This window comes from Liolophura sinensis, chromosome 6 (assembly GCF_032854445.1).
Source record: "Liolophura sinensis isolate JHLJ2023 chromosome 6, CUHK_Ljap_v2, whole genome shotgun sequence".
Lineage (NCBI taxonomy): Eukaryota > Metazoa > Mollusca > Polyplacophora > Chitonida > Chitonidae > Liolophura > Liolophura sinensis.
In genome coordinates this window covers 64,375,975-64,389,266 of record NC_088300.1, presented here as the reverse complement: position 1 = coordinate 64,389,266, position 13,292 = coordinate 64,375,975, and the positions used below count along the sequence as shown (strand labels likewise).

Genomic DNA, 13,292 nt, shown 5'->3' with positions numbered 1-13,292 from the left:
AACACCTGCTTCCGGTATGAGAGAGAGGCTGGCGATGTTATTACCTGTTTTCTGGTTGCTATGAGCGACTCGCGGCTGGCGTTAAGACGACCACACCAGTCGAAACACCTGCTACGCGAAACAGATTTGGACATAAGACAATTTTCACCTGGGCTCACGTTCTGGATAATTTCTGGATTTATTTCATACCTGGATTTAGAGTTTAGAGAAAGAGATGACGAGTTATTACCGCGACCCGACTTTTCGGCCCGAATCATTGCCTGCTCTTCCTCGACATCATCATGTTCACGGTCTACACAGCGACTTGTCACCAAGACGAACCGTCATGTTTGAGGGTATACAACCACGGCCTCCAACACTCGCCAAATCTTCTCTCGAGGTTAGTTAAAAGAAATAAATAATTTAAATTTTAGGTCTATTTGTTTTAACTCTTTATCAAGGAAAATCAAAAACACTACCGTCAGCAATCAGTTTCTGGTGATTGGGTAATTAAGGAGTCTATCTAAACGATATTTCAACAAAGAAAAAGAAGTTTGAAAACGTAGGCCTACGTAAATTAATATAACACATACTAATACAACACTACTTTGACAAAGTCTTAATTGCTTTGGATCAAATAGTGAAGCCATTTATTTATTTTTATTTATTTGTTTTTATTTATTTATTTATGTGGTTTTTAACAGTGTTCTTAAGAACTTTTCACTTGTATGACACAGTCATTAACAGTGTTCAGGTGAATGGTCACAAGTCTAACATTAGCAGAGAGCCAGAACTTTAAATGCTGAGTCAGCAGAGACCTTATCAAGGTAGATTTTAATATTATAATCAATAGTAATTAGATAGGCTTGCTTGTCACAGAACATATTATACATTTACATGTAAAGCTTTGCCTACCCATAGCTGAATTGCACATACATGTATTCATATGTCTGAACAAATTTACAATGGTTTTATCAGATATATGCCCTGCCCCATTTTGCACACGTCTTCCCTCTTCCCAGCTTTGCAAATACCTATATATGCTTTCCTTCAATGTTTAATCAAAACAAACATTAGATAAACCACTGGGTAAGACACATGGTTTCCATGGCAACTGGCTCAGTGACTTGATCTGCTGTACAGTATCATGTGGTACACAGTTACATGTCATACTATTGCTATGTTATTGATCTGTGTCTGGTGGTCAGGTATAGCAGATCTTCCTAGTGACAGAACCACGTGACAGCTATGCTGATGAGGATTGTCTTATTGCTGATATCAGATATGTCGTTCGTCATTTGAACATTAAGACAGAACCAATTTTATTTTGTGCTTTACAAGCAAACTGACTAAAAAGAATTCCAAAAATGGAATAAAAACAAAACTGAAAATCCACCTATTTATTTTGTTTGATCTTGGTGTTTTTATGATTTTTCTGTTTTTCAGGGCTCTCTGATCATGTAAATACAAATATATTTTCAACAGTAAAAATTAGCAGGATAGATTTTCAGGTTTTTATTTTTGCAGCCTCCTCCAACATTTAAAACACATTTATTCTACCTGTAAAACAACAATAAGAACTGATCTGGGCTAATATGGGCTGAGCTAGGCATGATTAACAATCAAAACCTGTGTGGTACATGTGTTGAAGACTAGGCTACATGTGTTCTTTAGAGGTGTGCGAAGGGCACACATGTCTCCTGGACACAGCATTCTGATATAAGTGCACATTCCAATGTACGTGGTCCAATGTACGTGGTCCAATGTACTTTCCTTCAGCTGAGAAGAGCATCACTGTGAATGGTTTGATTGCTGGGTGGTGATATTTTATAGTGAGACAACCTACATGTATACATGTAGAATCTTCAAGTAAAGTATTTATACACGAGTGAGTGAGTGGGGTTTAACGTCGTACTCAACAATTTTTCAGTCATATAACGACGAAGGAATCCTTAGGGTGCATGTATGTGTAATGTGCCTCCTTGTAGCAGGACGGATTTCCACCATTCTTTTATCTAGTGCTGCTTCACTGAGACGAATTACCGAAGGCAAGTAAGCCACCCTGCCCAAGCCATTATACTGATACGGGTCAACCAGTCATTGCACTATCCCTTTCATGCTGAGCGAGGAAGTTACAACTTCCTCTTTTAAAGTCTTAGGTGTGACTCGATCAAGGATTGATCCTGGATCTACTGGTCCCGAAGCGGACGCTCTACCAACTGTGCTATCTGGGCCGGTATATAAACGAGTGACATCCATGTATTATTAAACATATTAGCAAGAGAAGACAACTCATGGTAAGAAGTACATGAAAGTTAAGTCTTCATGTGTACAATTAGCTACTTACTATCATAACACTGGATAATATTATTCCTCATAAGAGATTCTACTCCAGAGCTCCTCACCAATGCGATCTCTCTGAGTTCAAGTCCAGCTCATGTTGGCTTTTTTTCTTGTCATATATGTATGTGGGAAGGTCTTCCAGCAACTTGGGGATGGAGGTGGGTTTCTGTTGTATAAGTAAAATATTTTGAGTACAGCATGACACTCTCTCAATCAGATAAATAAAGTAAAAAAATTTCTGCTTATGTAAAGCATTACATGTTTCATCAAATAGACATACAGGTAGATCGAACATTTAGAAAGCCTTCATCTGCCTATGATGAGCTTCTCTGGTAAATGTGACTTAAAAAGTTAGTGTATAACTTGAGGTCAAATCAAGTGCCCTAACTGGTTCACTATGAGTATTCATGGGCCTTGACCAGTGGGGCTCACACCAAGCACCTGTACTGACCTATAAACCCAAATGACTGCCATCATGTTAGTGAAAAATTAGTACAGTGTTGAAGACCAATCAATCTGTCAATTTGTCAGCCAAAGCTTGGATTCAAGTAAAAATTATACCAGTGATTTCAAATTTTTATGCATTACACACCATGGGAGTTATACATACAGAGCAAAGTGTAGAGAGCTTTCTGCACACTTTCTAACTGGCAACATTTTACAATGATGATCATGTCAATCTTTACACAACCGACCTGGCCGAAGTTGTCTGTATAGGTATCCCTGTAATGTGCTGGTAGCCTGTTTTTGGTTTGCCTGTGGTGCACCTATGGCCGGTTGCCTTTATCTGGTCACTATATACTCTTGCAGTTACTATACGATGTACACACAGAGCAGATTAAGTATTATGTAGTTGTTAAATACCAAAAGCTAATGACTACTTTAATAAATAGGGGTGAGATTAACCTTTTGCTAAGTTGAAACCACAAGTGTAATTATTCATATAAAACTAAGAAATTGTCTATATATGTGATTTTTCAAGGGATACAATATATGCAATTCATATGAAATTGAATTAAGCCAATATATCTGATTTTTCAGGCACAAGACCAGCTTAAGGTGTACAGAGATGAACTGAAGAGGAAAGATGAACTCATTCAGCAGCTGTCCAGGTAAAAATAACATGAATCATCATATTGATCATTGGCAGTGATACAGAGATCGCGCTAGGCATCAATAATTAAACACTTACCACAAGCACTTAACTCAGTTGGCCAGATGCAATAAACTATGGTAATTTGCATTGGCTATTGTGGTCTGTACATTATTGATTACCAATTCCTGACTTTTAGTGTGGTTAGCCATTGTTAACTGGGGCGTTTCTGGCCCAGTGGTTAGCTGTGCATGGTCATGGGTTTCCTACCACCATAATCCAATTCATGTTGGTTTCCCCTCTGGTCGTATGTGCGATTTCTGTCAGCAATCTTTGCATGGTCAGGGGTTCCCCCAGTTTCCTCCCACCATTATGCTAGCCGTTGTATAACTGAAATATTCTTCAGTGTAAAACACACTCTTACCTGCACCAAGTCAAGTAAATGTATTGAGGTATTCTTCATTAGATAAAATATTTTAACCTCCGGAAGGCTTTTAGAAGCCCTGGTAAATGAATTATTCTAAATTGCTGGTTAACAAGATTAATAGACTGCTAATTAGAATCCATTTGTTACACTCCTGAAAATGAATGTACATTTATTACCACCATTGTGCTGTTAAATTTGTCAACATCATTAACTGGATGTGTTTTCACTTCACATCATTAATTTTATTCACAGGTATGACACAAACAGCAGCTTCCGTCCACCTGGAAGACCCTACGATCCTACCTGGGTAAGGCCAGATCAACATTTCCTATCAAATCTGACATATTGCTGTTATTCTAAAGTAAAGAATGTCAAATGTTCACATCTGAACTGGCACATTTACTTCTGTTGATTCAACCTGTGTTAAATTCTAGCTAGGATGTTCATGTCAAAGGGTGGATATTGCTCTCTGTCGCTATAATGTGCCAACTATTGATGTTAATGTTGTAGCAAATGACACCCTGCCTGTTATAGATGACAGTACCAGTACACCCTCTTGCTTCCTAACTAGTGGTATGCTTCACCATATTTCGCAGATCAAAATCTCCTTGTTCAGTGTTAGTAGACTTTGTTTACCACTATGTTTTTTCTTTCCCCCACAGGTTGACATGCATTTCTCAGGTGGGCGTCAGCATGTGGAAGCTGTCAGAAGTGAAGCTGCAGCACTGCAGGCACGCGTTGAAAAACTTCAGCATCAGGTCAGCATACATTCATCTTCATATGCACATCAAAATTTGAATCAGCCCTATGAACAAATCAAAGAAATGTTTGCCTGGCAACAGTAAAAAGATAATCATTTTCAACATCAGCAGTAACTGAATGGTTAGCATGCTAGCACAGAATAGTGACCCAAGAGTCTCCCACCAATGTGAATGCTGTGAGTTCAAGTCCGGTTCGTGCTTGTTTAGGGGTATGCACTAATTACAAATAAACAGTTTTAGTTGTTTTCGTTTTGTAGTTAAGAGAAGCTCAGTCTGATGTAGAAAGCAAAGAGTCCAAGATACGCGAGCTGGCAGCAGCTGCGGAAAGTGCCCGTGAGAATGAAGTGAGACTTTCAGCACTGACCCAGACCTTAAGAGACCGCCTTACAGAGCTTGAGAGCCATGCTGGCAGCTTCGAGACTGCTAAGGGCAGGAGCGAGTTCACAATCACCTCATTACAGAAAGAAATCAGGGATAACAATGAAAGAATAGCAGACCTTGAAACTAGGCTACGGTGAGTTCTATTTGTTATATCATTTGAAGTTTCTTTGATTTGTATGTCAAGTTCTTTGGAAGGGTTTGTGGGGATAATGACATCACAAAGGATATAGATGATCAAAATAAACAGTATTGCTCCATTTTAAATTCTAAAGTGAAGCAGTTCACAGGTGTATAAATATGCTTATGCCCTCTCAGCAGAAGATAAAATAAAGGAATGTCTCATGAGTTATTCTTCAACTAAGGACATTGCTAAGGATATTGGTAAAAGATAAAAAAAATAATCAACAGCATTTTTAATAATTATCACTTGCTGTTTTAGCAAATTGCTTGAGGAAAGAGAAGTTGCTGAACAGAAATGTGTGGCGATGGAAAAGAAATATGCTGACATGGTTTCTCAGCTGAACAGCATTCTGCGCACTGATGATGTACTGTCACCTTCGCTGGAGCAGCTTGTGGCTAAGGTCAGTCCAGTGTCTTCTTCAGCCCATCCCTGTCTTTTGATAGCGTTTAAAACTTGTGCAATGCAGGTTGTGCCAAAATAACTGAGGTACCTAATTTCTAAAATGCACACATCACATTGTGGTGTCTTAATTCATTTCCTGATTCATCACACATTTACCAGATTGGTCCTATAATGGATTGTTACTTATCAGTATTACACACCTTTTGGAATTTCTGTGATATTTGTTGCAGGTGTCGGATATTGTCCAAGAAAATGCTCTTTTGAAAGGCAAACTTGTGACTCTGAATGAGATGCTGACTAACACAGAGTTAGAGAGTAAAGCAAGCAGAGAGACCATAATGAGGCTGGTGTCAGAAGTGGGGAGAGAACAAAAGGTCGCTAACAGATACAACACAAATTATGACTCACTAAGACTGGTAAGTCAGTTTCACGCCACAGTAGTTGTCAGTTTTGCAAGTAGAATGAAGTAGAATAAATGTCTTGACTTCATGTGGAAATATTTTAAAATTTCTGTGTTTTCAGCCTTGAACCCTTTTAACATCGCTAAATTGTGGCAGTATAAAAGTTTTCAAAGCTTTGAATAAACACTTCACGGACAGTAAATTAATGGAATTTTTCACTTGTCTACTAAGCTGGTGAAAAATTTTGTGAAAGTTTATAGGATTAGGATTAAATCACATGACACTTTCATTAGCTAATCACCCTTCAGTACCACTGTTTGTTCAGAAGGGTACCACTGTTTGTTCAGAAGGGTGATAAGTGAGTGGAACATTCCAGGACATTATTGCTGATTTACTGTATTGCATGTTGGTCGACACTGTATTGTTCTATTGATGGTCAAAAACTGTACTGTTCTGGCTGAAACACATGGAGTTTTAGAATAAATTTAGCAATGCATACCTTGCCTACAATGGTTTATTGTATGTCTTCAGCACAACCACAGCCCGCAGCACTTACACGGAGATCATCAATGGTTTTCATTACAGGAGCGTGATAACGCTGTGGCCTCAAAGAAAGACCTGGAACGTGAGACAGAGAGCCTGCGGGACAGACTAACCTCCTGTCAACGTGCTCTAGACGCAGCCAGAGACGAACTCACCCAGAAGGAATCACGCCTCTCCAGTCTATCTAGAGAAGTGCGAGAAACAGAGCACAGTTTCCACAGCAACAAAACTCAGTACAACTTGTTCAAGGAGCAGATAGCATCTCTGTTGAGTGAGGCATTCCATCAAGTGGAACCATACGAAGAGGCTATCAGGGAACGTATCCTGGCATTGCAGGACGGCAACAAAGAGAAAGCAGAGGTAAGTATAGTTCAGATGACGTCAGGTGGTCACAAATTATTAACAAGTCACTCATGTCGCCTTTGAAGGAAGATGAAAGTTAGCAAAGTTAAACAGAGTAGTATTTCTTGGTATTTTTGAATGGCATACGGTGCATACCTGACAATGCGTCAACATAACGTGCACACCTGCTGTCTGAGTTGATTGCATTGAAATGTCAGTGCAAGGGTATGTCACAAAGAGTGTTGGGTCATGAAGTATGAATAGTGATGTGATGCAATGAATGGGTTTTTTTAATATCACAAGAGTATGTGATATAACCTGCGAATGGTCGTAGGTTTCCCAATGGCTCTGCCCGGTTTCCTCTCACCAATGCTGCTGTCACATAAGTAAAATGTTTTTCAGTAGAGCGAAAAAACAACAATCAAATAAATAAATATATCACAAGCTCTTGTATTTTTCTTTGCAGCACATCAATGTTCTTGAGGAGAAACTAAGGAAATGCTCTGAGCAGCTAGAGAAGCAGTACGACATGAACAAGACGGTTGTGCGTCGCACAAAACAAACAGAGGCTAACCTGGTGGAACTGGAGGAGAGGCTGAGGTCAGCAGAGGGTGACCTGGCCGCAGGGGACATGCTCAGGGACAATTTCAAGACAGACAAGGAAAGGGTAAGCTGGGCTTTGCTAGAATATGAACACATGCAGACGCTACAGCTGAAAGTTTTACATCCCGCATGTAATTTTCCTGTGTCGGGCTTGTTTCCATACGAAGGGATTATCTACAGCCTAAGATTGTGCTCACACAGGCCTGACTTATGAAGCGTGTATAGTGCGGCATGAAGACATTGATAGAGGGATGCAATAATATGCCACTTACACGTGTGTATGCTTTGTTTATTGGATCTGTGGTGAATGAAGACACAGAATGGAAGAAAAACATCATATCCTTCAGTCACCTCTGTGTGGTTGAAATACTGCCACTGTGGCTTTAAATGCCAAGTCATTCATTCAGAATTTTTCCCATAAATATTTAGCCTAGTGTGTATGTCTTCCAGATATTTTCTACCTATTTAATTACATAAAATATAGGTGAAGGGATATTGAAAAGATTCTGCAAACCCCGTTTTATATTAATGTTATTGGCTATTTACAGTTAAGACATTTAAGGGTTAGGTTTAAAGGTGTTTTCTCCAAAGTACTTATTCCATGAGATTAGGTGCTTTAAAAACACAATACTGATAAGATACATAACAGAAGATATAACATTCAAATGTCCCTTTGCCTTTCACAGTATCTGCGCTTCATGCAGGGTATAGGAGCAGTGATGAAAATGGACCAGATAAACTTTGATGTTGGCCTGGACATGGCTACAGAGGCGCTGATTTCACGTGCAGAGCAGTTGGTGCGCCAGGAAAGTGACGCTCTGGCAGGGAAGAGCACGCACTTGTACAACTTGCAGCGGAAGGTCAAGGCCCTGAAAGAACAGCTGGAGAGCAAAGAGCTGCACATCGACCTGCTTAGGAAGAAAATCACAAGTCTAGAGGAGAAGGTGTTGGGGCGGTCAGATCTAGAGAGGGAGAGGGACACAGAGTCCCTGAGGGTGAAGAAGTTAGAGAGGCTGGTAGAGAAGTACAAAGTGCAGCTAACAGACTCCAGACACGAAGTGACAAACCTAAAGGCCCAGCTTCTGGGCAGCAGTGAACTTAGGGTACGTCAATACCCCACTCAAGCAATGATCATTTAAATCTTCAATAGTTTTTTGCTGGACAGTTTCACTGTGGTCTCACAGTACTGAAACTTCATGTCTCAAAGATGCCAATTTTTACCATGGATGTAGACTGATATACCACTACTCGTATGTCCTTCACAAACATACTTTAATGTATGTACATGTGTTATGAGCAGATAGAAGAATAACAGTGACTTTCAGCTAACTACCCTAATTTCTCAACCTTTTCGCTTTTGAAAGAGCAACTTTCAATGCACTTTCATGAAGATTTTTACGTTTGTTTTGGAGGCAAAACTACATTACCTGGATGCAAAAAGGTTGAAGAATTACAGTAGTTTCATTGTATAAAATTTTGCTACCTGTATTTGGACAACGTATGTATTTATACATGTATGTTTATTTATTTGCTATTTATTTTTCATATACTTAGGTACGGAGCCTGGAGCAGAAAAAGGAAATGGAGGAATTGGTGCAGCAAGTGGATGAACTGGAGAGAATCAGACAGAAACAGGCGAAGAAGATTGCTAACCTCAAGGAGGAAGTGGAAATACAGGATCATAACTCCCAGGAGAAACGGGTAGTGTCTGACAACGCTGTCCATGCCCTGTCCAGCGAACTACGCACAACTAAGAACGCTCTGGATGTCGTCACCAGCAGGGAAAAAACAGTACGTGTAGTTGTAGACTGCTTGTGTGAATTCCTAACATACATGTATCGCTTTTCCTTTTTTTGATTGGTACTTAAGAATCTTTGACTTGTATGCTGGTAAACAGGTAAGACCACAAATTTTTAGCAGGTACCTGGCAAGCATCAGGACTTCAAAGCCAAAAATGAACCAACAAGAACTGGATTTGAACTTGTGACCTCATTGGTCAGGGATAACTTTACTTTAAGACCTGTGTTTGCATTACTTTTATATCTTTATGCAGTTTGTGAAAAGATGTGGATTGCTGAAGCTGCTGACATTAAAAGTGCATGTATATGTACAGCGCCACAGTGTAGATAGCAAATAGTTTAGATCTGCATGCATTTTATGATTTTTATTTTTTTCTCCCATGTACAAAAAACAGTGATGTGTATTCAGAGCTGGTCTATTTCCACCCGTTTAACTCTTGTCTTGTTGTACTTACAGCTGCTGGACTTCAGGAATGTGGTGGCTCGCATGCTAGGTCTGGACATCAACACTTTGGCCATCCCAGACTATGAGATCATCTCCCGTCTAGAGTCCCTGATCCAGGCCCATCACAGCCATGCCTTCACCACCTGCAGCCTGGACGACGCTCTAGCTGACATGGGGGACGGCTTCATTGCAGGTTACGAGCAGGCCAGGCGTGATCCAGTACGCACTGTCACAGGGCCCCGGCGGTCCCGCACACGTGTCAGGACCCGCACCCGGGCGCGTTCCGTGTCACCCATCAGGAGAGACCCACGGTCCTATTAACTCAGGCCACAGCAGCAATAGTGTTGTTTCTGTCTTTTTGAAGTATTTAACAGTTGGTGACTTTGTGATCAGTCTAGGGAAGTAAGAGAATAAATCCTGTGTCTGGGTAGCATTTAGATCAAGCATTTCTCATAAAGAGCGTCTTTCAGATGGCTGTTGTTGACACTTTTATTATGAAATCAAAGTATGATAACAGTAAACCTCAAAAACTAATTGTTCACTGTGGTTCATTAGAATTGTTATACATTTCATATACATGTATTAAAATTCAAATTTTAATAGTGGTTAATTGAAATTTTAAAAAAAAGTACATGTTAGTACAATTATGTACTTGTTAATGTACAGTTTCTATTATGGTATCAGTGGTGATGTAGATATTATTAACACAGAGGAGCCAGTTTAGAGAGGAAATGTTAGGAGGGTGTTAGTGTTATTGGTATATAGTGTGTATATAACTAAAACTTGACACACGTGTACACATGTAATATTGTGGGAGTTATCCCCTGAACTTTAATCATGGGGTAAAACTAAGTGGCAAGCTAGACAGCATGCGAGAACTTAGAGCATGGGATTGTAAAAGGTGCCATGAAATGTGCATCTCCCTGTGACATACACTGCCAATGATCTCTGTGTATATTAAACGAGGCACCTGCTAAGTGGGGCAAGTCTAAAAAAAAATGACCGTGCTTCCTGGAGACCTTAAATATGTCACTATCAAGAATACCTAAGCAAGCATTGGTCAGTGTTTGATAAGATTTTACAGGTGTAACTAATTCCACAAATGTTTTTGTATTGAAAGGAAGGGTATGGACTGGTTGACTGCCATCAAAACTCGTATGATTAAAGGGCATAAATTTCAATTTTCATATGAAATCTAATATATATGTTGGTGCTTCAACAAAACCTTGAAATGAGCACATTTGAAGAAACTGAGTTGACTTTTATGACACTTACCTAAAAACACTAAGTTTCCATAACTTTTGGAAACAAAGTGTAAACTTTTTTTTGTCATGAAGCTTAAGTTAACTAAATGTAATGCCATTTGTCAATGAATTTACATAGTTTTGTCTGTGATATGAGGCTAGAAAATAGAAATAGTAGTTGGCTTAGCGAAATAGTTATTTATGATTCTCAGGCAGGTAGCATTGCCCGAAAACCTCATCAGTTTTCATAGAATTTTTAAATTCAATTAGATCTTGACAAGCGACATGTACACCATCAGGAGGTCTTGTGTCGCACAAATGCCTGTATATTCCAGCTATGACATTTATCATACCTGTTTCATATTTTATAAACCTGTCTATTTTCCTATATATTTTTATGATTGTATTATGTACTATTGCATAAACATAGTCAATTTTTCATCGTGGCTCGTAGATTGTACATACATAACTAATTCTTTTACATGTAATTACATTCCTTGTACATTTTAATAAAGGAAAGAATGGCGCTTAATACCAAAATGTGTTGTTTCAATTCACTAAGTGTTTTTTATTTCCATTATACATTTACAGAATTGATATGAATTTACACACTGACTTCAGATAAAAACAACAAAAATCATATCCGTTCTATGCATTTCCTGGCAATTATTATCCATATCCTTCCAGACACTAACACACAGCAATACCTGATACTAAATCACTGCCTTCAAGAAAATCCTTCCCTGCGTCCAAACCAGTCTCAGGATCAGAAAGCTGGTTTAGACCTGCATTCCTTCAAAGTGCTTTTTGCGCTAAAATTGTGACTTCCCAGAGGAATTTGAATATTGAAACTTCGAGATGTCCTTGAGACTTTCATGGCATATTTGAAAATTAGCATTTAAATTCAAATATAAGTTCAAGTCTAACTTAAGCCTTGGACAGATTTATGGCCTAGGCTTCAACAAGTCTTGGAACAGTAAGCACTATAAACAGAGTGTTGGGATTACATCCATATAACATACTTTTCCTAACATTTTGTCCACAACTATGTTACCCACTGTGACTGATTCTGAGAGTTCTGATCTTTAGGACAGTGTTTTAAAGGTTTGTTTGGAAGATAGTGCGTTATGCATTTGGGAGAATAACCAGTCTTCCACTACAAGACACTTCTCATTTCCTTGGTTTTTATTCATAATTTGTTTACTTACATGAATAATGGTTAGGTTTACGAGTAGTGGAACTGGAGTACTGTAATTCTTCAACCTTTTCGCATTTTTGAAAGGTGTTTAACCTCAAGCATATTATGAAGGGATTATTCCGTGTTGACTGATTAAATTATCCTTCTTGGCAAAACCAACCAATAGCAAGTGAAGGCTATTCAAATGTTAAAAATATAACAATGTGAAAAGAATGTCAGTTTTTATATGTAATACCTTTTTATTATGTTTAATTATATACACAACAAAGAATGAATCACGATATACATAATGATGAACATGAGCTTGGGAAATTTCAAGTCCATTTACACAAATGTATGAAAAAGAGGCTGGTTTTACCTTTGTTAGTAATATGTATGTTCTCTGAAACATCCAAGTGATCAGTGTAAATGTCATATCAGGCTAGTTCTACCTGAAGACACAAAAATGCAACTTTCTACACTCTCCTTGCACAATGAAATCTGTGAAACAAAATTTTCTTCAAAATACTTGGTATTCAGCAGTACATCATCTTTGCCACACTTTTTTGTCAAGCATTCTCAGGTTCTCCTTTGACCTGATTACTTCCCTCAGCACCATCTTCCACTCCCTCCATTTTGCTGTCTTCGTCCTCTTTCCCAGAATCCTCATCCTCGGTATCAGAAGCACCAGGATGCCGTTCCATTTTCAGTGTCCCTGCATCCGGAGTTACCTCCCCTGATCCAGGCTCCTTACTGGTGTCCCCAGCACCTACTTCTGTGACCGTCACAGTGTAAGCTTTCTTTGGTGGGGCAGGCTTGGGGGTGATCTCCATAGGTACCTCAGTCTGATCCCCTGGCATGGTCAGCTGCTCTACTGGAGGTTGCTTCAGGTAAAATGGTCGGTCAAACTGGTGATACACAAGACAAGGGTTTCTCAGAATATAAACGGAGACAAAACCCACAACAGCATAATGACAATTTTTAGCATGACATTCTTGTAAAGAGATTATCTTGGCCAACAAGGGAAATACACTGGTATTTTGACTCGTTCTGTTATTTTTTTAGTAACCTTTACATGATAACTGACATTTCCATTAAGTCCTTTTTTTGTTCACAGATTTGTCCCCACAGTTTGAGGTGAATACGATGTTGTCTACTGTTGTTGTATACA

At 39.0% G+C, this 13,292-nt stretch overlaps 2 protein-coding genes across 3 annotated transcripts in view; one reads left to right on the top strand and one right to left on the bottom strand.

Annotated features, from left to right (window-relative positions):
• Positions 1-206: 206 nt before the first annotated feature.
• Positions 207-11,468, top strand: LOC135468517 (coiled-coil domain-containing protein 170-like). 2 transcript variants are annotated; one of them, XM_064746809.1, is made up of 12 exons: positions 207-379; positions 3,364-3,434; positions 4,095-4,149; positions 4,505-4,600; positions 4,861-5,117; positions 5,424-5,565; positions 5,798-5,983; positions 6,554-6,871; positions 7,320-7,520; positions 8,143-8,559; positions 9,011-9,247; positions 9,713-11,468. In XM_064746809.1, the coding sequence occupies exons 1-12, from the start codon at positions 215-217 to the stop codon at positions 10,019-10,021; spliced, it is 2,454 nt and encodes an 817-aa protein (XP_064602879.1). In that variant the 5' UTR covers positions 207-214; the 3' UTR covers positions 10,022-11,468. The 2 variants fall into 2 exon arrangements, with proteins under 2 accessions (XP_064602879.1, XP_064602877.1); XM_064746807.1 differs by having other exon boundaries at positions 6,500-6,871.
• An 889-nt stretch (positions 11,469-12,357) lies between these two features.
• The window catches only part of LOC135466389 (RNA helicase aquarius-like), a 30,628-nt gene continuing 29,693 nt past the window's right edge, over positions 12,358-13,292 (bottom strand). The window contains exon 39 of the mRNA XM_064743837.1: positions 12,358-13,029. Coding sequence (XP_064599907.1) covers positions 12,691-13,029 — 339 coding nt within the window. The 3' untranslated portion in view covers positions 12,358-12,690. The remainder of the gene's footprint in view (positions 13,030-13,292) is intronic.